General features: G+C 27.1%; 1 protein-coding gene across 14 annotated transcripts in view; it reads right to left on the bottom strand.

Moving 5' to 3' along the window:
• The window catches only part of LOC107993186 (acetylcholine receptor subunit alpha-like), a 251,829-nt gene that overhangs the window by 50,328 nt on the left and 174,165 nt on the right, over window positions 1-27,336 (bottom strand). For all 14 annotated transcript variants that reach the window (XM_028664495.2, XM_028664489.2, XM_017049480.3 and 11 more), the window contains 2 exons: window positions 17,885-18,000; window positions 16,808-16,976 (listed from right to left, as the gene is read on the bottom strand). In XM_028664495.2, the coding sequence (XP_028520296.2) occupies window positions 16,808-16,976; window positions 17,885-18,000 (285 nt within the window). The remainder of the gene's footprint in view (window positions 1-16,807; window positions 16,977-17,884; window positions 18,001-27,336) is intronic.

Raw genomic sequence — 27,336 nt, 5'->3', positions numbered from 1 at the left:
TTGCCATTATATATTGTTTATTGTAGAAAAAATATTAATTAAATAAATATTTTCGTTTTTACTAATTATAAATTATTGTAATTCAAATGTATTAATTAAGTAATTGCTTAAGCAGAAAATTAAAAGACAATTAAAGAGTATTATTGCATATATCAATAATCATCAGTACACCATGTATTAATATCAATCATTGCATTTCATTTATTAAAAAGAATTTTAATCTTAATAACTTTACGTAATATTGCTAATTTTCTCGGTTTCTCTCGTTAAATTTACTCATTTATATTCATTCAAACTCATTATTCTTATTTCATATTCTTTATTCGTGTCATAAATACAAATTTTATATTAATGAGAGTTGTTGTAAATAGATGGCTAAAAGAACGAAGAAGAGGAAGAAACATTGCAATTATAATAGAAAATTTTGTAATTTAAAAAAATTTCTTGATTAATGGAAAGTTGCAAACTTCATATGATATTTCATTATTTCGAGGATTGTTATTTTCACAAGAGAATATTGTTTGTTGTAGAAATATTTTGATGAATATTCATAATATGTTTAATTGATATTTTTCATAAAAATAATTTTTGATTGCAATTTTATGTTATACAACAAAGTCTTTAGATTTTTTTTCTGTCAAATTATGTTAGCATTTTTTTGCAATTACTAAAATCTATAATTATTTAAACAAAAATTTTGCTAAATTAATTTTTACATAGTATAGATTATTATAACAAAGAATATTTGTTATAAACATTTACTATTTTTATTTTTATTTTTTATATGACTTTATATTGTATCAACGTTATTTATGAATAAATTGCAAATTTTTATGCAATTGATTTATGCACTAATGGTATAAAATTAATTTTTCCATTTATTCTTTCTATTAAATTTTTTATAATTTATCTAAAATAAATAGGAAAATAAAATTGTTTTTTACACAACACATATCGTTATATCATATTGGAATCTCTCTTAATTCTTTTATAAACAAACCTGTCAGAATGTTTCAGTATTTTCAATATTATATCACAACTAAAAGTATATATATACATATATATACATATATACAACATATTTCATTTGCATAAACAACAAATATTATCCTAAATCATTTTCATTAATTTATTATACCATTTTTATTAAAACCTATTGTTTATTCAAGCCTCGAACATTTTACAAAATTTATCTCCTCTTAGAATTAAAAAGTCACAAAAAAAGAAAAAAAAAAGAAATGTTTGCTGAAAAAGTAATGCGGCGGTCACGAAAACAAGAAACTCCGAATATCTTACACAGTTACCTCGTCGCGACACGTTTCGCCGTTATTAATCCAGAATTTCCGTGTTACGTTTCCGGCCACGAACAACAGAATCCATCGGGTTTATAATACGTTAGCACACAGAATGTCTTCACCGTTACAATTGGGTCAATATTGTTCTATATTGATAGTTGACACACCTTCCGAACTCACGGTAAATTGGATCTTGTCTAATATCGGGAATAAAGAGAACACCACCACCACCACCACCATTCTGCTAAACTTGAACGTATGACACATTTGCGGGACGGTCTTGTAATTCGATTTATCGTCAAGATGTGCTCCTTATTCGATGTCGCGGAATAATCGAAGCGTTTAGCAAAGGAAAGAAGAGCAAAGGAGATGTTCAACTTCCCTCCATTTTTCGAATGTTTTAATCTTTTTTTTTCTTCGAGAGTAACAAAGTAAGAAGAGAAAGTAATAAATTGAAGGAAGAATTGAACTGGATGATTGGTGAATCTTATTGTAAAGAGATATTCTTTTTTTATTTCGTTATTAAGTCGATTAACGAAATGAAAACGTCGAAATCGATCGTGAAAGAGTATTTTATTTTTTGTATCGTTATTAAATCGTCTACTGTGTTGCAAAAATAAAGATACGGTATTAAGGAATTTTTCCATGTTCTTTTAAGTATGGATTAATTGGAACGAACGATTTTAATCATTTTTTTGCAAGATAAATGCAAGATAAATCTTGTAGTTCGAGTATGTAATTGGTCAGACATAGAATATGAAAGAATTAATCGATATTAATTTTTAGAACATATATTCATTATACGATTATAAATATTAAAAAAAATAGAATAAGAAAAATTAAAAAAAATTTCAATTATGTTTTAAATTGTCTCTGTTTATAAACAAGAATAAAAAATGAAATAATATGTTATTTGACATAAAATTATTAATTTATCGCTTTTTTTTTTATATACAATTTTATTTCGAAACTTATCCACTTAATCAGAGCACGAGAAATAAACGTCTATCATTTTCAAAATGGACAATTGTCATTCATAAAGAAATTTTGAATATTGACGATATAAAGATACGAAAATGATCACGAAAAATAACTCTATATCACTTTTAACACGATAAACATCATATTATTTTACAAATTATACTTTCATGCCTCTCGTATTACAACGAAGAAAAAGAAAAACTTATAAATTTTATCAATGCAAATTGAAAGGAAGTATCCATTAAATTTACATTCTTATTTACATTTTTCTTTTCAGTAGCAGACATTCTGTCTTATCACATTTCCCGCGCTTTTATGAAACACGATGATACACGAGGAACGTGTCAACATGAAGAATGAACGCAACTAAATTAACCTGAAAATTACCGATATCTATATATTCTCATATTCAAGGATTACATCGCTACGTGTTATGGTCGGAATCGCCATTAAATGCTACGTGATCATCAACAGCAATGGTCGTTAACTGACAGTGCATTTTGCACATGGGTGTGGCACGATACTGCGGAACGATTGGTGAGCCTTCGCGTGATAACGTCGCTGTCTATTTTCCCCTATTACCTGAGTTACCTGAGTTAATCAGAAGTCACGAGAACCGATTGTTAATATTATAACATTGTATTCTTAGACAGTTTAACAAAATCTATTTTATAATAATTGAAACAATGAATTTCCAAATTTTATTTAGTCAGAACTGCAATTTGACGTTTGAATTTTTTATTTATTTTGAGGATATATTTAAATATTTTTTTTTTTATTTAAATATATTTTACGTTCAGAATATAATTTAATAAAATTTGTATAAATTTTAAAAGATATATACGTTATATCTAGATCATTGAATATGTTTGATATTAAATGAATTTTATTAATTGTAACATAGGAAAATTTTGATACCAATAATATTTTAATTACAAGGAAGGTTCAGAAGCCAATCAATCAAGCTGTATTAAACAAAATAGATCACATAATTCAAGAATATTTTGATTCTTTGAATTTTCAATTGATAAATCAATTAAATCATTACTTAATTATCGAAGTAGTTATTTAATTGACTTATCAATTTTAACAATAAAATAATTTTTAAATTATGAGATAATCAAGAAAATCATTTTTTTATAATAAAAATGAAATTATGAAAAAATAAATTTTGATTTATATATTATATTATTAAATAAATTTTATAATGGAAAAAATTTATCAAATAGTTTCTTCGTCACTATTTCTTTTTTCTCTTTGAAAAGAAAAATTTCTTCTTCTTTATCATATAAATTTTACTTAATTTTCATTTATTTAAGATATTAATGTTATCATTTTTAGAACGATATTTTTTAATAAACAAGATATATTAATATTAGTTTTTGACTTGATTAAACATTCAGAACGATTCTTATGAAATGATATAAAAGATTACATTTTGTAAGTTTCGACTTGGTCACAGTGTAACAAATGTCGCAAAACATACATATTCGGTTTATACTTGGCAAAGTGTATTGTGATAGTTTGTATTTACTATCACGAGTTTGCAGAGTTTCTCGTTGAAAATTTTAGGCTTTGAAAAGAACGTTCAACACACAGGAAACTGAGTTAAATGGGGAAAAATTTAGAAATTTAAGAATCGACATATATTTAGTATTTAGTATAAAACAAATTTTTAAAATAAGATTTCGCAAATAAGAAAAATATTGCGATCATAACGAGATCAATTATACTAATATAGATATTTATTTGTAATTTTTGTTTGATAATTATAATAAAATTTATATAAAAATAAGTTAAAATAAAATGATACTTAATATCAATTAAAATAACTTTTTTTATTATTTTTGAAATAACAAAAGAAAAAGTTATATATATATTTTTAAATAATTTTTTCAATATATCATTCTCACTTTTTGATCCTATAATTCAATTAATGAGATATACATATAATGTTATTCATAAGATGTTATATATTTTTTAATAATAAAATTACGAATATTTTATCCAATGATTTTCTATCAACTCAAAGTTTATTTTATTAGCAAATATATATAAATTAAATGAATTAGACAATTATTTCAATTATTTTACTTGTCTTATATTTTATTATTATCCTCATTATTTCTTATACAAATATCAATCATTTCTGAAATGAATTCATCATCAATCCACATTACATACTCGAATTTTCGAAACTACAATCGAATCAATCAAATTAATCAAAAGCATCGTGTACCCAGGCCGAAACTCCAATTGGCATATATATATATGCGGTTATATTAACACAGTCTCATACAAGTCATTAAACTTATCAGTGGCCGATTCCAACTGATTAATCAATGTAACGACATTCCTCTATCAGCTTTAATGAACGAACTCAATTATCCACCGAAATTCCTATTCCTATTCGCCTAGGTTAGGTTAGGTCACGCTCTACGAATACAAAATGAAACCAAGCGCTAACCGCAGCCACGACGTTATCGCGGATGTAATGGCTACACGGTGTAGCGGTAACGAAATGGAATCCATGAAATGTTGAAACGTTAATAGGTTAGAATTGGCGGTGACGGCGATAGAATCCGGGCGATTCGAGCTTTTGTAAATCGAGCGGTCGTTAAGACTAACTATCGGGGTGGCGCCAGTGTCGCGCTTCTTGCGCCACGTTTAATCAACGGCGATTAGCGTAAACGATCGTAATTTGCGATAAGCGAGTTCGAACATCGAGGATGTTGGAGACACTTGGAAGACGTTGGTCTGGTAAAATGTCGTGACATTTGACTCGTCTGTTCGGAAATGTCAAACGATTCCACGCCTGACTGCACATTCGAAATCTTTCCTGCAACTTCTGGGGTGTGGCCATCGATCGAGATCCCTTTTCTAGGTAGAAATTTGTGGAATCGGGACACCGAATGTAGGATGATTTTGAGAATTGTTTCATTACTTTGTATGGACAAGATTGTTCTGTCTTTTTTGTTCCGATTGAGTGAAATATTTCTACAAAATAAGATCTATTTATTTATTTTTTTTTTTGCATCTAAATATATGTGTCTTATAAATAGTTTTGTTAAATGATTAACTGAATCTTTCGTACAATTCATTAAATTTTTTGCTTTAATACACTTTTACTTATAAATAAGAACAAATTATTGAGAATAAATTCTATTGATTTTCAATTAAGAGGAGAATAGGAAGATTTTTTTCTAGTTTTATTTTTTTTAGGAAAATTCAAAATTATTAAATAAAAATTGATTGAATAATTGTAGAAAATTTCATATGAAATATGAAATAAATATTAAGAAAATCTTTTTATTCAAACAAAATAGGAAATTTGGATAATAATATGAAATAGTATAAAAAAACATAAGAAATTATGTATTAATAAAAGTTTTAATAATTTTAATTTTAATTTTATACAAATACCAAATATATGATAACATGACCAGAATTTATTTTTTAATAATTATATATGTTCTGCACAATCATAATTACAATAATAGTAGCAACATTTTTCACAAATTTTAGTTTATTTCTTTTTATGTTTTTGACATTTAAATGATTAAGCGATTGAATTTTTATTATTTTATTTCGCTAATAATATATTGATTGGAATAAAACGATTAAATATAATATATTGTATAACAACATAAGCAAATATAATTAATAGCAAATAACTTAATTTCATCTCTAATAAAGCAGACGAAATATGTATGTTTAATTTCCTGCAAATACAGTAAATATATAATGTAAACCACGAAACAGAATCTCTAGAAATGGAACAGAGAAAATGAAGAATAGTTTCATCAAATTGTCATTTCATAAATTAGGCAATATTGTTATACAGTCAGTGCGAAATATATTCCTATTCATCTTTTACCCTTTATTTAAATATTATTTTTAATACTATTGTTTTATGTTATATTGTATTTTATAATGATAAAAAATAAGTTATTCTTGTCTCGATAAGAAAATAAATTCATTTTGATTTAAAATAATGACAGGGAGGAAATTTACTTCTGATATAACCAAAGCAAAATAGCTGAAGAACCAATATCCAATATAAAATAATCTTCCAGTCTTGAAAGATGAATGAAAAGGACATCTGACGAATACTTTTTAAACTTTTGTTATGCAACCATAAATTACAAAGTTCATTTTCCATTCTACTTTCCCAACTTTTGCTTTTATATATTATATTTTATATTATATATTTTTGCCTATCATAATTTAATATCAATATTATTGATATTATTTTATTAATTTACGTTACTTTATGAATTGTATATTACTTATTGGACTTTTTATTATAACTTATTTAATAATATCAATTGTGCAATAAATACATTTTCTATAATAAAAAATTACAACTAATTCATTAATTCAATTGTAATACAAAATTCAAAAAATAATATAATACAATAATGAAAGAAATTTAAATATATTTTAAACGATTCCTTTAAAAAAAATACCACTTTATCGTTTATTACAAAAGTCTTGAAAACTTATTGTATTACATATTCTGTATATTGTATATACATATTTTGCAAATGTACTTATATTATGTGCATACTGATTGACTTCTTAAATATAAAGTATTCTTATCATCACGACTTGCATTATACTTCTAAAGTTACACCACGTTCACAGAGTTCCTGTGCAACCATCATTTTGTACGAAATTAAAGTCTATGTATAAAGTCTCTCTCACAGACAATCTCGAAAGTATGTTTAGCAGCTGAATGTCGTAACGAGGAAAATTGATAACGATTTTCTTCCCTCTTTCGATATTCCTCAACTCAGCAGAATGCTTTCTCGAATAAATTATATAAAACAATAAACATTTCTTCTCTTTGATTACATGTGACGAAAGTTTAAATAATATTCGTGACAACTGGAAAATTATTTTGTTGCATATTAATCCTAAACTGTATTACTATTAATCAGTTAATTAAATATAAATTCTTATATTTAATATTATCATAAATTATATAATAGAAAATTTAATTTATCAATCTAGCGAAATTTATTTATTTACCTTTATTCAATTTGAGAAGATTAATATACAAACTTACTTTAAAATTTGATTTTAAAATGAAGACGAATGCAAATGCTGTCTCGTTTCAATGGAATATCACTTTAAGGGGATGAAATCAAAGTTTCAATACTTTTCTCCATCCATTTACGTATAACTTACGTAAGATAGAACAGAATTTTAAATCGTAAAATCTTCAACTTTTTTTTTTCTATCAGCCTGAAATCGTGAAAGATATTCACAGATGAAATTGTATTCAAGATTGAAAAAATTGCTTTTGAGACTTTCGAGAGCTCATCTCGTTCTCTCAGAAAGAAATTTCCATCGATAAAAAGATCCACATACTTTCGTCCAATACAAAATCAGAATTTTCGAATGGATCCCCTAAACGCGAATATTTCTCTGTACATCAAGAGCAAATAGGGGACAATCAGAGGTTATTAACCAGCCATGATATTGTATCCTTTGCATCAGGAATATCGCCATAAAAACGAAGGTAAGTATGGTGCATGCAATTTCGACGACCGTGCTGACTATGGGTCAATCACCGGACCGCGATATTGCTTATCGATTCTCTCGAATTGATTGACATGCCTCCAAGGGCCAAATAGCTACGCGTTCGATCCTCCATCTTTCTTTTTTTCAGAAAAAATCCACCATCACTCCCAATCTTCTCCACGTCTATTTCCAATCTTATTTCTATCTATAATCGCCTTTTATTTTATTATTTATTATATTTTATTATGATCTGTTGTATTTAACGTTTATTCATTAGAATAATCAATTAATTATTTTGGATTGTATCTTGAATAGAAATAAACTGTTAAAATATAAAGAAATTTGTTTCCTATGGATGGTGGATTAAATTGTAAAGAATTGGAAATTATTAAAAGATGAATGATACTTTAGATAAAAATAACTGGCAAAATAAAATAAATAATTATGTTTAAAGTAATTCATTGTACGATTTGTGTTTCCTAGATAATGATATCATTTTGTATATGTAATTTTTGAAATATTTATGAGATTATTCTCTACGTGTATATAATATAATTTCATATAAAAACTTTGGAATAACGTGAGAATTTTAACGAAAGAATTCTATGCGAAAAATAGATAAACCCATTGATTGTTGCCTCGCTACAGAAAATCTGTTCTTTAATCATCACTGATGGTTCATCAGTAATCCTTTGAGCTCGACAGCTATTCAAACAAAAGTTAGTTTCATGAAACTTTAGTATCAAACGCTGTACATTAAATCTTCTAAATTGGTACACTTTGATTGAGAATTTTGCATTAATTGTTGTAAAAAGGAAACATGCTACGATGTAGTTAATTGAGATAATATACATTCGAATGAAATGAAAGAAAGTTTATATTTATACGTATAGTGAGCAACAAAACGAATATTTAAATATATGTAATAAAAAATAATTCAAGGAATGTATAATAAACAAATTTCATTTGTACGTGTAAATATACATTCAATGATATATATTATAAATAAATTACATAAAATTTTTCATTAATTAAATATACATATACATAGATATATGTAATATGTAAGAAAGTATTATGCACAATTTAATAATTATTGTAATAATTGTTTTAATATATTAGTGGATTAAGATTTTTTGCTTTTAGGAGACAAAAATTGAAAAAATTAATCTATTACGTTATTATATAAAAATATTTTTGCTATGAATTATATGCATTTAGTTATTAATAAATGTTGTTTATACATTTTTGAATTTTATATTATACTTGCAAAAATATAATGAATTTATGTACACTACTATAAATATTGTTAATATTATTGTTAATAAATTAAATATTTTAATAAATTTCGATCTACACGTATATTTTTCATTATATATTTTTATAATTTTATAAATATATTCTTTTAAAAATTCATTATTTCATAAACTTTTTTTCTTTTTTTTATTAAGTAAATAGCATGTTTGCAATAACTCTAAAGTTAAAAAAATGCAAAAAATGTATAAAAAAAAAATAGTGAAAATTGACTCAAATGAGTATAAATTAAAATTGAAATCTTTGAAAAATTTACTTTAACCTGTTATCCCGCTAAACTTATTTCCACCATCATCTCCTCTTTTTCCACTCTTTTATATGTCACTTTGAGAAGCCAGTTTCTTACACTGGAAAGAAACTTCATTTCAATATCTAATCATTTACCCCGATCTTCAATTCCTCCTCTTTATTTCCCCTATATTCACCAACCATTATTGAACAGATATTATATTAAGAAATCATTTTCTTCTCTACTTATGTATTTCTCAAATCTCACACATGAAGTCATAATTTCATAAATCGTTTTAGCCTCGCAAATATATTTTTCCTTAATCTTATAAAATCACAAAATCACTTTAAAATGCATTAAAAATTTTATGATTCTACAATTTGTATATGACAAATTTTCACATTTAAAGATTATTATTATACAACGCAAAACAAAAGAATCCAAAATTTTGAATTCTTATAATATCAAAGGGAGCAAAAAACGTCAAGCAACCCTTTTTAAAATAAACAAATTTTTATTATTTATATTCGACATTATGAGTGAATTTCTTTGCAAAACATTGTATATAAAAAACGAGGGAATTTATAAATATGTTAATAATCCAATGTTGTCGATTATTAACATAGAAAAATTTTTTATTTAATACGCATAAATGTAGTAGTTTTTAGTATTCATTTATCATGGTAAACGTTATTTTTGTGAAATATATCTGGGATTCTTTTTATAATGCATTTACTTTACACGATTCTCTTTTACATAGATTTTTTTTAAACATGTTTTATTCGTTTTTACATTGAATTGTTTTTTTTTCACTTTCACACGTTTTTTTTCCGCGTTTTATTCATCTTTATACGATTTGTTTATTTATTTACACGGTTTTCTTACCGCCTTTTCTCTAGCTTTTACACGATATTTTCACAGATTTTTATCCTCTCACTTCTTTTTATCCTCAAACCGAGGAAGTCGACAAATATTCAAAGAACAGTTTTATTACCTCTGTGATGTAGATAAAGGAAAATTGTGTTTCAGATGGCGTTGTTCATTTACTTAATAAAATTCTGTCAAAATTCTGAACATTCAGAATTTTGAAAAGACGTATATTGTTTTTTTTCTTTTTTTATATAGTTTCTTTTTATATGCATCTGTTGTAAATATTTACGTATATTTATACACAAATATAGTAAAATAGAATAGCATACAAATACAGCATATTTGTAGTATTTATTGAGTGTGGTAAGCATTATTCTCGTGCAATATATATTGCATGTTTATCTATGAATCGAACAGTGATATATTGAACATTTACATACAACAAATAAAATTTATACTACATTTGCACCTATAAAATAATCAATATTGACAATTTAAATTAACTTTTAAATATACTTTTAATAAAATAATTTCTCTGTTTACATATATTGAAATATATTGTGAAAAATAGATATTCGAATATTTAATTAAGCAATGAAAACCGATTTTACGTTAAATGGATTGATTAAAATATTTTTTCTCATACAAAATTTACGTGAAATAATATAATAATCGTATAATTCTTTAAAAGAGTTTCGTGTAAAGGATATATAATTACTTATATTATTCATATTATTCATAATATCATTATATCGGTGGAAAAAAGATTTCTTATCAAAATTAAAACAAAAATTCGGTGATAATAATAATTTCCTGCCATGTCTGATACTGATACTGTGGTATTGATCAATCTATACTTACAATTCATGATGAATATCATTTTTGAAGTCTTAGAAATTTTCTTTAAAACTTTTTATGTAAAAGTCTAGTATTAAAAAAAATTAAGAGAAAAAATTCTGTTGTTTAACAAGAACAATATACAGTATAATTTGTAAAACGATATATCTCATTCATAACATTTTATGAACGACATTGTTTGATGAAATATATTATCCATAGCATCTTATGATAATTTCATTGATAACTGAAAATCAATATGAGCACGATAAGACTCGAAATTTTTTTTTCAATTGAAAATGTATTTGTCGTTCCTTTCACTCAATTCTTTTAAAACTTCAATATGTTTCAAACTTTATAAAACTCTTGAACGAGAATAAAGTAGAAACAATTCTATTTTAAAAGTGCTCCAAAAAGTGTCAAAAATATCACTTCTGTTTGAAGTTGAGAAATTTATTGAGAATTTACAGCTAAGAGTAGAATAAAAAGAAGAATAATGCGAAAGTGTGATCTTTCGAAGTTTTTAAAGATTGGAATTTGGTTGTTCCTGTTCAAAATATTTTGCAGAGAACGAAATAAATAATACTTTGACAGAACTATCTCAGAATATAACGAATGTATAAATAATATTCCAATTCACTTTACAAAACTTTTATTTTGGATTGCAATACAAGCGTAGCGCTTATTTTGATGAAATAAAATCACTTTATTTCATTTGTCAATAATTTTTTTCAATCGAAATTTTTATCAATTAATACAAAACGAATTGTATCATAATACGAAAACGTGTCAAATCTGCACTTTTGATTCTTTTTGATGAAAAATAGAATACCTTTACCCATAATAGAAATAATTTAATTGTTTACAATATAATTTATACCGATACAATTTTTTTAACGAAATCCATCAAAACTACCAATTACTTTTACATCAATTCATTTATCATTACTTTCAATTTTTCAATTAAAAATGAACCAAAATCTCAATATATCAACAACAAAACTTTCTCCTCCACGTTTTTTAAAATTACTCTTAAATCAAAAAAAAAAAAAGTTTCTTATTCTCGCGCACAGCTATTTCCTTTCCGTTCAAAAGAAAACTCGAGGAATAACTGCGACAGCGGATTGATTTCACGAAAAACGAAAAAGAAAAAGGAAAAAAAAGCACAAGAAAGAAAACACGAAAAAGGTGACGCGTGTTCCTTCGTGCAAGATCGAGAGGGGATGGAGAGAGAAAGGTGGAGGAGCGTCGAAGCGCGCGTTCCTCTCGCCGAGCACGTCGATAAAAACCACGCGGTTTTCCCTCCCAAAGAATCCAGATCCGGAGATAAGAGTCTGTCGAAGGGTGAAGATGAAAAAGAGCATCAATGACGGAACCGCGTTCAGCGGTTCCTCCTTTCCTCTATTTATTCTGTCGCGTATTGGAGGCCTGGAGTACAAAGAGGATCGTTGCCTCGAGGGGGCAACGATTTTCGAGGGAGAGAAGGAAGAGACCAGAGAAGAAAGAAAGCAAAAAGAAAAAGGGGGAGGGGGAGAAACGGACACGGGGAGGCGAAGGCGAGAAATCCTTGGATGGATGAAACGATGAGGCGAGAAGAGGTCGAAGGTGAGGAGGAGAGCCGATGAGGAGGAAGAGAGAGAGAGGAGTCGGCGGTGGAAATGAAAAATAGTCTCGAGCCAAAAGTAACTACCAGCTCCTACCTACAGATAAGGGAAAATAACGAGGCCGACAGCCGCGTGGGGGGAACTAATTCGGCGCATATTTCACACACGTCCGCTTTACGGACGTTAAGTATAGGTAAGCACGACCGTTCCTCGGGATAAAGGAATTAATTGCATCGCCCCTCCGTTCCCCATCCGTCTTTTTCCTTTCAACCTTTACCGACTTTTTGCCCCCGGGGCGCCCCCCCTCTCGTGGCTCGCACGAATCTTCGGTGACCTAACTGTCCAATGGTGGCCGCGTGACTGGCATCTGACAATTTTTCGCCCGATATTTTTCTATGTCTATGTTTACGCGGTGGTTTCGATGCCTCTCGTTTCCGAGAAACCAGAGACCTTGTTTCCGCGCGTTGCGTTGAATAAACACACCGTGTGTTTGCTTAGGCGACCCTCGACGTTGATCAAATTTTTTTTGTTAAAAATAAAGGATTTTGGGATGGGAGTCTTGTCTCGTTTTTTTTTTTTTTTTTAATCTCGAGAGAAAATTCGTACTTTTTAAAATATAATTTTGAATTTTCCCCGTAATAAAGAGATTCCGAACATTTGTAATGCGTTGTTGATTTCTCGCATGTGCGGCTTATATGTTATGCTGTATATACGTTACTTTGAATAGAAATTTCGTGAGAAGTAATAAATTTGCGTTCGTTGATGTTTCATTAAAAAGAATAAAAATGTATCCAGGTTAAACAAAATTTTCTTTTTTCTCTTTTTTAAGTTATACGAATGTTTCGTGAGTAATCCATATTCGTCATTGTTGTTTAACGAATAAATTTCATCTTATGGAGGGAAATATAAATATTTTATAACGTTCGTATGAACATTCGTGGTAGCACAATGGATATTCATAAGCAAGATTCTATTGTAGACATTTTTTTACCAAGCAAAATATTAAAATAATTTTAAATGATGATGGTAATGAAAAAATATTTATGAGTTCGTGCTGGTTTCAAAAGATAGATTAATGTGCAAAATTCTAAATACTATGCTATCTTTCTATCAATCTATTATTTTTATATACACGATGTACATAAAGATCTAATAGAATTTTTATTCAATAGAAATCGTTATTATCCTAGAAATTCCAGTATTTATATCAGAGTTCAATTTCGCCATCGCTGTAGTCTAAAGTTAAGAGTAAAAAAAAAAAAAAAAAAGGAGAAAAAAAGCGATGTTCCTGTATGCTTACTCAAAGAGAGAATTTGCACATTCATGTCGCTGGCATCACTTTGAACCTCTTTGAAATCATATTATCTGTAACCAGAAAGTCTTTGATCGTTCCACTAATAGCGAAAGTAATTGAACCGGCTTTATAGAGTATTAATACATTCGTGAGGAATTATTCTTGGAGGATTCAAATAAATGTGAAAGTCGTCACAGAAGAATTTTTAATCGATCAAGCTTATTTACCAAGTTATAAACGATTCAAACTTTTCTTAGACAAATGATTGTTATCAATTATCAAATTTGAAAATTAAAAAGATGCTCATTCAAATTTTTATTTCGTCGCACAAGACAGATGCTTGAAAGATTTTGTCAATAATAATTCCTTCGAAGGGATTGAGATGGCGCTGCGACGAGGATCGAGCTGTCTCACTTTATCTAACGCAAATGAAATTTTCCTACCAACTTTTGCATTCATTTTGCCCTATAAAATCGAATTTTCAAACGTACTTTATATCAATACAAATTGTGATGAAGAAAAAACGTTTTTAACGCTTGCCACATAAAAATCGAATTATTTTAAGGGAATGGTCTATCAACGTTTAAAAAAGAATTAAAACAAAAACTACCACAAAAATCGTATTGCGGATCTATTCGAAACACATGCAGATCAATACCACGACAGGATTCGGTTCAATAAAACTTGCATTCCACGAAAATGCAGTTCTGCCAGTGAAACTTTTAGCGGGATGATTAACGACCGCCATAAATTCAAAGTTTCTCCATCGGGGATTTATATTCGTTGCACTGGTTCACTCTTCCGCAGAGAACGCGAAAAAAAACTTAGGAAGCAAGCAATTACTGTCTTTTCGTTCATTCGTCGTTGAATACGTTTCGTTGTATCAAACCTAACCTAACTTAACCTAACTTTACGATGCATTTAGAACGTGCCTTGGCGATATCCTTTCACGAATGATTGTTTCATTCCAGACTTTTCTACCAAAGATTGAAGGCCTGACGGATATTGATTTTCGTTTTGCGAGTGCAAGAAACAGTTGTAAAATGGAGAAAAATATATAACGAAAAATCGATTATGCGAATTTTTTTTGGAAAAATTTATAAAGCTATACTGCTGATCGTAAAATAGGAATGTTTATTAATGTCTTCACTTGAATAAGTACATAGAAAAGAATCGAATCTCAAGATCATACACGTATTCTGTACAGCGATATATCAAATATAGAGAAGAATATGGAATGAAAATATCTGATACTTTTGGTAAACAGATATGAATTGGGAATTTACAGTTAATCGTTTCTATATTAAATAATAATAAAACATCTATTATTCGAATGCGAGAATATTCAAATTGTTATCTTATAACAACGTCTAAATATAATTTATTCTTTTCAATATATTTTCTTTTATTATGCATATATTCTTTTATCTAATAAACTGTTCATTTTTTACTTCATGATGGATCGATGAATGTGGCTTTTCCCGATAGATCATTCAAAAAATCGCATATCCACGTTTCTCTCATAATTAGTTCGGATGATCGACGGATTTCTATTGTAATATTGCGAACGACGATCATTAATGGTCTTGATTGATATTAAGTAGGCATAGGGATCGGATATATCTTCGAATATTTGTTTTAATTAACGATCGATACTTTAATGCAGCCTTCCTTATTGTTTGCCAGATTGAAATATTCACCATTGCGAACTGCGAACGATCGTTTTTGATGAAAACTTTCCGCCTGTCAAGCCTTGAATTGGGGAAATAGCAATTCTCTATTCGACGGAAAATGAAAAATTGTGCGGTGTTTCGTGATCGAGATTAAAATTCTGAAAGTTTATAAATTCACGAAAATTATTTATTAGATCTCGTATATTCGTGTTTCTTAATCAGAGATGATTGAAGATATAAAATTTTTTCATTCTTTATTTTCGAGTAAATTTGAATTTTCAATTTTTCAAATTGGCTAACTTTTGATTAGAATAAATAATTCTATAAAAATAGGCAAAAGATGTGGAATAAATTTTTCTCATTTGAAAATTAATTTTCGAAGAAACTGAATTTAAAAATTCGTCTTCACTTTCAATTCCAGTGGAAAAGATATTAAAATATAAATAAAAAATTTTTATTCTTTCTTTGACATTCATTTTTTGTTTGATTAGATTACAAATAATTAGACCCTCTGTATTTAAGCTTTCATTTTTCTCTCCAAAAAATTCCCTTTCAATCTATACGTTTCAGTAATGAGAATTCTTTTCTCTTCATTATGTACGTTCTTTACATTATTTTCAACTATTATTTAAATTTCGTTTCTTTTTTTTTTTTTTTTGATCAATTCTTCTTCCCACGAAAATATCAAAAATTTTCGTCGAAATACGTATTTCAGTAATGAGAATTCTTTTCCCCTCTTTATATACATTTTTCACGTTGTTCTCAACTATTCAAACAACCCACTGTTTCTTCAGTTATTTTTCATTCTCGTTCGTGCTTTCCATTTTAATACTTTTTCACATGCACGCGCAAAAGGATTTAGCGGAATATTTATCGTTAGACGACAACGTTTTCAAGTTTCTCACGTGTATAAACGATTAAACATTTTGTAGAGGAACGGTGTACATTATTGAATTTAATACTTTTTAACCTATTCGACATACGTTTCACATTTACGAATTTATATAATATTCTACATATTTGTTATAAAATATGGAAAAAATTCTGCCGTTGAAATGGCAAGAAACAAGAAAGATAGTTTAAGGGTTTGAGTCAAAATACAATAAAAATGTTTGAAATTCGCGTCTTCTCGTGATTCGCTCGTTCGACGTTAAATTTTTTCGTGAAAATATCGCACTTACCTTTTCCCCGCTGTCGCTAGGTAGATAAAACGTCAGTACCGTAAGAAAGGAAATTCCCATACATGGAATAATTATGTTCACAGTGTAGAAAAGTGTTTTTCTTCGCATCGTTATATTAAATGTAATATCCAGGTACGGCTCGTCGCAGCAGGTGTAAAATTTTTCGTTTCTGCAGAAAAAGAAAAAGAAAATGGGAAAGCATTACAAATTAATATATCGACGAATTACTTAAATTTTAAAAAATAAATTATTTTTATTGTCCATCGATTTTTCGTATTTATCACTTTCTTGTAAATTGTAAGGAAATCTTGTGTAAAGAAAATATTGTTTCATTTCGCGGAAAAAAAAGTGGTTAGACGAACTTTATATTGAAAATTTTTCATTAATGCTTCTCTAACGGACGGCGATTTTTTTTTTTTTTACAGCGAAATTCTGTCAAACGACATGCAAGATGTCCATTCCCTCGTCCATTCACTCGATCGATTGAAATTCCGGTTGCAATTTAGAAGCGTCTGACCATTCCTCCGACTGTCTGACCATAGCAACGATATTCCACTTACGCGACGAGTCGTTTAAATATCTAACAGAAACCTATTCGACCGAATGTCACGTCATCCTTCGAGAGAAAAAAAGAAAAAAACTCGCAAAAATATCAGACATCGGATTTTCCTTGGGTCTGGACACGTTTAATTGCTTGTGACAACGGTCGCCTGCCAGACCGTGATAAAGAACGTTTAATAAACGCCAAAATGTTTTCGTAAAAATTTCAGCATTCGCATTTTTATACTTCTTTTTTTTTTTTTTATCTTTTCTTATTGTTAATATGGAATTATTTTTTAGTATTTGGCATACCATTTCACTCGTTTACGAAATTTCATTAAAATTTTTCATTGAAATTAGGGGAATGTTCTTGTAAAATAATGAAAAGATATAAACATTTTTCGTAACTGATTTCAAATTAATGTTTAAACATTCGATCAACTTGAAATAAGTGAACGTTATTTTTATTTTATATGCAATGAAAGTTAAAAAATCGTGAAAATACGTAAGAAATATTTATGAATATAACATGCTCACCGTACTGCAGGTACTTCTAAAATATCCCATTCTACCGACATGTAGAATTCGGAGAGGTCGACACCGACATCCACCACATTGCTTCCCGATTTCTCATCCATATGCCTTAGATCGACCTGCTCGAAACAAAGGAGTCATCTGCATTAGCATCTTTCTCGCAAAGATTTTTTTCTAAATTATTAATTTTCATGCCCACGTAGTTTACTTTTTAACAGACGAACCTGCAGCCTGGACGACGACACTCTTTTCTTACTTTTCATTATTGGTGGATTAGGGTAGTTTCGATCGATTGAAAGATCGAAAAAAATTAAAATACTTGAATTTTTTAAAAATAGGATTCTTTTTTATTTTTATTTCTGTATTTTTATCATTATGAGAGAGTCAATTTATCAAAAGCAAATATACATTTATTTTTCAATTAAATATTTCTTTTATCATATTTTATGGTATCAAATTATTAAATCAAATATAATAATAATCTATTTCATTAATATTTAAACGCTATAACAAATGCAACAATAAACAAATATTTTCACGTATTAAAATAAGAAGAAAATACGAAAATAAATTTTTCTAATTTTTCTAATTGTACAATAAAAGGATTATAAAATATTTTCTTATTAAATAATTAACTCTATCGTAATTAGAAAGAGACACAGAATTAATTCTAGCACGTTAAAAGGTGTCTCCTTGGCTGCAAGTTAGTTGTTACGGGCTAAGTACGAACAATAAATTCCGAAATGAAAGTTAAAGTGCATGTCTCGTGATGCACTTAGTGTTCGCAAAAGCGCAACGGGAGCAAAACACTAATAAATAGTCTGGATGAAAATGGACCGCTCAATCGTGAAGGCCCAGAAAGAATCTATATAATAATCAACTATCAGCAGAACGTCCTCATTAACTATGCCTTCGCTTTCAACTATTGTGCAGCATGACGAACAAACAAATTCGACACTGAAAAAATCAAACTAATCGCTAAGCAGAGTTCCTAATTTGTTGTTGTCGGAGAAACGAATATTATTATTTTTTTATATTCATTTTTCTTTTTTTTTTAAATCACAATTTTAAGAAACTAAATCCTGACTTTATTCATTTCCATTCAATCGAGATTTGTATCGCGTATACACTTGAACTAATCGGGTTTACGCGGCAAAATTAAACTAAACGTATCGATGACTACACGTTACATGTCGTTTATTACATGATTTCTCAGCGTTCGATTTGATCTCTTTTGCGAGAGCTTTTTTTTTTTTTTTTTCTCTCTCTAAGCGATTTCAAGCGAATGCTTCGAATTTAAAGCGGTAAAATTGGATGCACAATACCGTGCAAAATTATTGCTGTTTATCTTCGTTGATGTTTGAACGAGAAACAAATAGATATGAGAGATATGTAAGAAATATAAATATGGTAACAATAGTTCGTTTCATACGCAATGCAAGATGCAATTATCATTAAGAAGGAATATTTACATTTTTTAGTCACTTAAACTGGTGCAAAATTAATTAAATAATAATTTAATTTAATTAAAAAGTGCGAATCATCGTTCATTTGTCATTGAAGATAGAAATAATTGTGAACTAAATCAATGTAATGGATAAAAGATAAGAGTTTAACATGATAACGTGTATAATTCAAGATTCCAAAACATTCCGTAAATAATATCAGTGCATCATTCAAAAAGTATTTTACAATTATTATTTTACAAATATTGTCATTTTTTTTTTAAGTGGAATGACATATATCTTTTTATCGATCATGTTTTTGCACGGTATTGTTGTTCGCTAACTGTTTAATTCCTTCAACGTTGCACATTCAGAAACATATTTGTATGCACGTAAACGGTGCACACAAGCAAAACTTCATACATACAAAAGTATCGACAGAGAAATCTTAAGCAACGATAATACACAAGAACGTCGCACAACTAGCGTAATATATAATATTAATAATTTGTATGCAATTGCTTGGCTATCGGCGTTCAATAATTAAATATAAACGAAGCGGTGTGCTTCATTTCGAAACTAGAGGGAAATTCGGATGGTGTATGATACATGTAAATAGAATTTAAAAAGAATATTTCGAACAAATGTAAATTTTCGTAACGATACGTATTTAATCATTAATGTCAAGTATATATTCGTAATATACAGAGTTACCGACTGATGGTACAAAGGAATGGATCTATATATAAAAATAAGTCAAAAAGAAAAAAATAACGGGGCTTCGTTTCCGAGTAAATCGATATTAAAGATTATTCGTTATATTTGATTATATTCGTAAAAAATTTTTTGTTACATTCATGAATGCCATGAATATCATCAAAGTCAAACTTTCATTTGTCATTCTGTCGATATGACAGATCGACGTGGATCTTAAATTAATTAAATATATTTAATAATAAAATCTAAAATCTCTATAATATATCTTTATTATGCATAGAATATTATTAATTAATTCTATCTTTTTCGTTTTATTTCGTATCATTTCTTTTCAACTTGTACCATCAGTTTAGTAACACCCTATATACTTCTATGTAAAAAATTTTACTAAATATTTTAGGATGCATGCGAAAACGCATAATTTCTTAAATAATTTTTATTTTTCTGTTAAAATTTATATTGAAATTTAAAGAAAATAAATTATGAGACACGAATCAATTGTTTTTTATTGTTATTTGTTCAAATTGAAATTAATACTTTACTTTAATAATTAATGATGTATTTAATATTTATTTTTATCTTATTTTTTTTTTAAAATTTAACAATAAATTCTACAACAATATTCATTTATTTAATATATTCATATTTAATTAATTTTCAACATTATGCAAACCACGAAGAGAATAGTATTTTATTAAGAAAGAAATTATATTTAAAGAAGAAATACACTTTGAAATAAAGGTATTTATATCGAAATTAAATTTCCATCCAATTTATCCACAGTTTTTGATCGATTATTTAAAAGATATAATTTGAACGAAATTACAGTAATTAAATTGATATCTCTTAATTTATAATTCGATTGATCTTAATTTATTTCACTAAAGAATTTAAAAAAACTTATTTTGACGATAAAATCATGTTTTTAAAATTCACAATTATATAAACATTTTATTATTTTTAAATTTATTCTTCAACTTTCATTACTTTATTATTTCTTTGATATATAGAATATACATATATGTTTATATATATATGTATTTTTATCAAACATTACTTACAAATTATATTTATCAATTATAAAAATTTTCGTGTATTACTTTACAAAAAGATCATTTTAACATGAAATTTCTTTTAACAAATACTTTTTTAATAAAATTACAAATGATAATGATTTCAAAATTACTGAAAAAAGTAACTTCTAAATAACAACTAAAAAAAACTTCTAATAATAAATATATTCTATATGTTCATAATGCTTTGTTAAAAACTCTTTTAAAAATTCTTTTTTTCTTTGTTAATTTGAAATTATGGAAACTTTGCGACAATTTAGAAAAATATACAAGATATCTCATCAATGATGATGCAACCGTGAAAGAAATGAAAAAATAAATTGCATATATAGAATTTTTTCATAAGATTTCGAGTAAATCAAATCATTTTTCAAAAATTTTCAAGTTTCATCTTCACGAATGAAATTATCTGTTTTTCAATTTTGACATACTCATTTATCAAATTTGACATACGAATCAATCATCGACACGATTAATATAAAATATATTAAGAAAATAATAAAATTTTTTCCACTTTGTAAAAATTTCTCGAGAAAATTGAAAATTTGAAAAACTCGAAAACACAAAAAGTAGAACTTCAACGATAAATAAATTTTGTTCTACATTTTTTGCTTATTTTCACACTTAGAGCAACTCCAATATCGATCCCTATCCAATCAGGAAATTAGCTAATTTTACTTCCATTTGAAAAATTTTCAAATTTGAATTTTTTCAAATAAAAAAAATTTATACTTTCAACTTATTTTTCCACGAGATAGAGATCTCTTCCTCCATGATCGTGCCATCATCCGTGAGTCATTCTGTGTATCTATCTATCGACGAATTCTTGGATTTCTGTTCAATCGTGATGTATCCGAAGAATGGATTCGCATCAGCAGCGCGGAAGCGAAGTCCAGAATCTCGCATCGAATCGATATTGGAGATGAAACGGTAAAAATATTCGGAATATATTCTTTTCACAGATTTTCCGCTAAGATTCGAAAAGCACTTTCATCTTGGGTGAAAGCACTTGGAGCCCGACAACTTTGCCAAATGTCTTTTTTCGGTGCCTGCAAATCTTATCGATTGTTTCGTACCAATATTCTTTCCAATATTTCTCCCTCTGTTCTACTCTTCTTTTCGCGCGAGATGTTCCATTTTAATCTCGCCATGCCATATAATTTTTAAAATTGTTGCTTGCAGAAAGAAATGATTTAGTGACAATGAGTTTCTTCCGAGGAATTGTAATAATTTAGGAGATAATTGAAATGAAAATTGAAATATAATAAATTCAATATGTGAATAATATTAAGTGTAAAATTTTATTTCATGCTTTGTATGTAAAAATTATTATTGTATATTTTAGTTAATTAAATATTTAGTTGGATGAAGTAAAATGTTTTTCTGGAATAGAATTCTCTCCTAATTATTTAAATATTAATTAATATTAAATAAGAACAAAAGATTCATTTAGTGATTTAATAATTTTTGAATAATTTGTAGATATTTTTTTAACTTCTCTAATTTGTATTTAGATCTATAAAAAATTTATAAAGTTGATAATTATTTTTCTACAACAATTTGTTGCAATTACTTGACATGTTAGTAAAGTATTATTCTACTTATATATTTTCTAATTTCATTAATTTTCGATCATACTGTTGAACTATATTTTAGCATCTTCCATAACACAAATTAAATTATTTGATCATATTATAAAATTTTCATCAAATATTTCGAAAAAACGTTATTATAATAATTTAATACAGGTAATAAAGACTTAAATTTTATTTTAAACAATATATACTTTTTATACTTTAATTATTTTTAATTTCCAATTAAAAAATTAATTAATTATTCGATAACTGAGAGGAGGGCAGACACGATAATCATAAACTACAATATAAATTTTTTAACATTAAATGCCAATAAGGATAATTTTATCGACGTACGTAATTTATATTAAAATTCAAAATTAAAAATAAAATGCATCATTATATACCTTTGTATAAAAATACATCGATATTTTTGTTTCATTTATACTTTGCAAATTTCAATAATGATGGCAATCATTCATTCGCGACAAATTTACTCGATGAACATTTTCAATATTGGTCTATTCAACAATATATTATTCCACATTTTCATTTTCTTTTTTATCTAAATCCCAAATTGACCTTTTTCGGATTATTTACAGTTCAACAGTACAAATACCTTGTAGAATTCTCGTTTGAAATTTTCCTTTTAATAGGACATCGAGTATCCTAATTGCTGCCGACTTGCCCAAGGGTCAAACTTTTATCTTCTTTTTTGGCGGTCATAACGAGTGCTCGCTTAACCTGCACCTTTAAGTTGCTTTTCTCTCTCGCTCATTTACATTCTTTCAATCTAATCGATCGCTATTTTTCACTATCTATTTTAATTTTTCTGCCAATTCCTGTTTTTTTTTTTTTTTTTTTTTTCTTTATTATTTGCTCCAAAATTTGTCTTTAATCTAAAATTTGTTCAATATTCTTTCGCGAATGTTTCTTTGAGGATAAATGTATTTTCTAATAACTAATCATTATAGTAATTATGCCTCTATCTAAGTTATTTTATTTTTCTTTTTTGCTACAATAATAATTTAACATAATTAATTAATAATAAAATAAATTTTTTAAGAGAAGAGATTGTTGTTGACAGTTCAAATTTGTCGATCGAGGCTTTAAAATAATCAAAAATAATATATTGTCAGAGAATATTGTCAGATATAATGTCAGAGAATTTGTGCGATGATGTATAGAAATATCTGTGATGAAAGTAAATAATATATTATGCATTTATCCATGATGAATAATAACGAATTTAGTTTCTCATAGTGATTCAAATTTAAATGATGTATCATGTATTTTTATAAATGTTAATTAATTATTTTTTTTACTTGTTTTAAGCGAAAACAAATTTTAATTTAACAATATTCAGAATTATTAACAATATTTAGATAAAATTCTTCTGATTCTTTTTGTATCGTACATTAAAAACGATGTGAAACATTTTGAGATGCATAGAATATGGAAAATAAAAAAAAGACGATTATCAGATTGGAAATTGATTTTTTCTTTTTTTTTTTTTTTTTCGTACATCGTGAAGGCAGGAATGATCGATGTTGCCAAACGATTATAAATGCTGACAGAAGGAATACGGCGCATAAATCATTTCGACTGAAATTTCGACATTCGTCTTCATTTTATGATGAATAAGGAAATTTTTGTATGACGTGAAAGTTGTGCTTCGGAGAAAAATGAATGAAATAAGATGAAAAACTTGAATATAAATAAACATATATATATATATATATGAATATAAATAAACATTTTTACTATTTCATTAATATTCTTTAATAAAAATTCCAGCAGAGTTGTTAAATTATGTATCGTTACTTTTTGGATTTTTCAATTTTTCTTTTCTCGAAATGAAAAGTGATAAGAAATAATTAATCAAAAATTAATAAGATAAAAATTGTGTTATGATTATAAATATGGTACAAAAGTTTATACGAATATTAAAAGTATTAAATAATTTTCTCAGAAAAAAAGAAAGAAAAGAAAAATTAAAAAATATCTTGAAATCATTTTCCGAATTCAAGAACTCAAGAATTTTCGGATCCAATTTATTAAATATTTAGATTATTTACATGAACATTTGATATATAAAAGTTTAAGAAAGCAAAATAGAGCATAATTTGAATAAATAATGGAAAAAACAATAGGAAAACATAAATATAAAACATTGATAAAAATTGAATAAATTATAATGACAAAGATTAAAATATAATGTATCTAAAATATGAATAAAATATATAACATAAATATTTATAATACTTTAAAATAATGCCACTTAAAATCGATATTAACTTCAATATTAATTCTGATCATTCTATTAAAATTTATCTCTATTCGATATTAATTATAAACTTTATAAACAAATATATGCATTGCAAATAATTTTATCGATACTTTAATCTCTATCGCGATTTTATCACAATTTCCAATTGTAAATTTTACTTTTATAACATTTACAATTACCAAATTGACCAACATATTGCAAATACCTATGCATTAAACTTCAATTTCCACCCAATTTAAATATCCCGATATTTATTAGCCGAATATCTCCTTCCCGCCAATTCGAGAATTTCGATTCTCATCGAAATAAAATAGCCGAATATCGCTGATTCCTCGTAATGGGGAATAAAACGCTCACGGATTATCATTTTCGGTTCATTGCCGATAGCGAGGTTTTTCGACGAGCCAACGTAACGAGTTTCGCGAAAATTATCCATTATCACCGCTTTGTCGCTATCATTAGGCGAAAATTGCGATCTCTCGTTGAAGTTTGGGTGCAATCTCTGCCGGCCATGGCCGCACACTGCACAATCGCCCGTTAAATGGAACATGCGACCGCCCCGGTGAATATTTCACTTTCACTCCGTTCGAGGAGTTCAAATACGTTTCTCTCGAGCATCAGGCGAATTACCGTGAATTTCCATCCTTCTCTGTCGCCCCCACTCTCGTTCCATCCAGCTCGATCGTACGTTCCGTTTTCAGTGCGGCGTGGCGCGGCGTCCGCTTATTTACAGTGTTGTTCGCATTGATGTTAAACAGGGTATGGATTGCGCGAAATCGTACGGCCAATAACGAATCGATTGTTCCAAACGTGATATCGTGGAATTAAACGTTTGTGCTTGTTCAACAATACCGCGCGATATCCGAATGTTTAAATGCAGAGACATTTGCCATCGTTGGGCGACGAGTTCTCGTGTTGATGGGAAGATTGGACCAAGTTGAACCAAATATCGGGATTATTTTAAATTCTTATCTTAATTTTTGAAATAATTCGAATGAAATTTTTATTTTGCGTTGTGTCTGCTATACGTTATCTTAACGTTTTAGTGTCTTGGTATTCTTTTAAAAGGATATTTTAGGTTAGGTTTGCTATGTTATCTTAACGTAGCTTTGGTAGTTAATTTCTTTTAAAAGAATATTCATATTTATAGATATTTATATTATTGAAAAATATTTTTTCGTATTTATCGTCAAAATGAATGAGATCGTTAAAAAATAAAAATTAATTTATTTTTGTTTCATAAATGTCTTATTATGTTCCTTAATAATAAGATTCAATGAATAATAAAGGATTAAATACATTATATTTATACTATATATTTTTATATTTACTTTATACCTTTTTTTGTCTAAACATCACAAAAATATTTGAAATAATTAGTGCAAATTGTATAAAAAATATTATTTCAAATAATTTTAATACATCTTAAAAAATTATTATTTCAATTAATAATTTTATAATTATGTTGCAAATAAATATTTTCCATAGATGCATTTTATCATTATGAATAAAAGTGAATTTTCGAACGAATAAATTTCCTTTTAATTAAATTGTTTCGATAAGATTTCTTGATTTTATATGGTTAGAATAATATTGATATTCAAGTTTTTTATTAATCGTTTTCAATATTTGAAATTCCTAAAATGTAATTAAATTTAGAGAAAATTATTCGTTTTATATTATATATATGCATTCATTATAAATTCAATTTTTGTCAAGTGCAGTATTGCACGCATTAATACAACTTTTTAAAGTGGATGGGACATTTTTTATTCTTTACAAATTCCAACAATTTAATTTAGATATTTAAATTAATCACGTTTTATTAAAATGAATAAGATAAATAATTAAAAATGAAAAAAAATCTTAAAATTACGTTTTTTTATTTATATCCCATTGATAAACATATTTTGAATATTCATTATCAATTTATTTTCCCTTCATTTACAAATCCTTCGATAAATGTCGAAATTAAAGTTAACTTTGCATCTAATGAAAAGCAATATTTACATTTCATTTGTGAAATTTAGAAAGCTATGAATACATCATGAAAAATAATAGCATACGTGTCATATATTTCAACCTGTGACAGTACATAATATATAAATATATACGTATATTTATTGGTATTTGCAACAACCTAGTTTATATTTTATTCATGCTTGTTATGATCCTATCGATAAATTAATAACGAGATAATTCAATCGTGAAAAAAATTCATTTGTTTTAATAATTTATAATTAAAATTTAAGTTTATTAATTGTAATATACTTTTTAATTATGAATATTCATATTAATTATAATTCTCTTTTATAATATATTCTTCTCGTTAAAAATTATTAATAAATATATATAT

Source organism: Apis cerana, linkage group LG7 (genome assembly GCF_029169275.1).
Source record: "Apis cerana isolate GH-2021 linkage group LG7, AcerK_1.0, whole genome shotgun sequence".
NCBI lineage: Eukaryota > Metazoa > Arthropoda > Insecta > Hymenoptera > Apidae > Apis > Apis cerana.
Note: the sequence above shows the minus strand (reverse complement) of the source record. Positions and strands in the feature narration are given on the sequence as shown.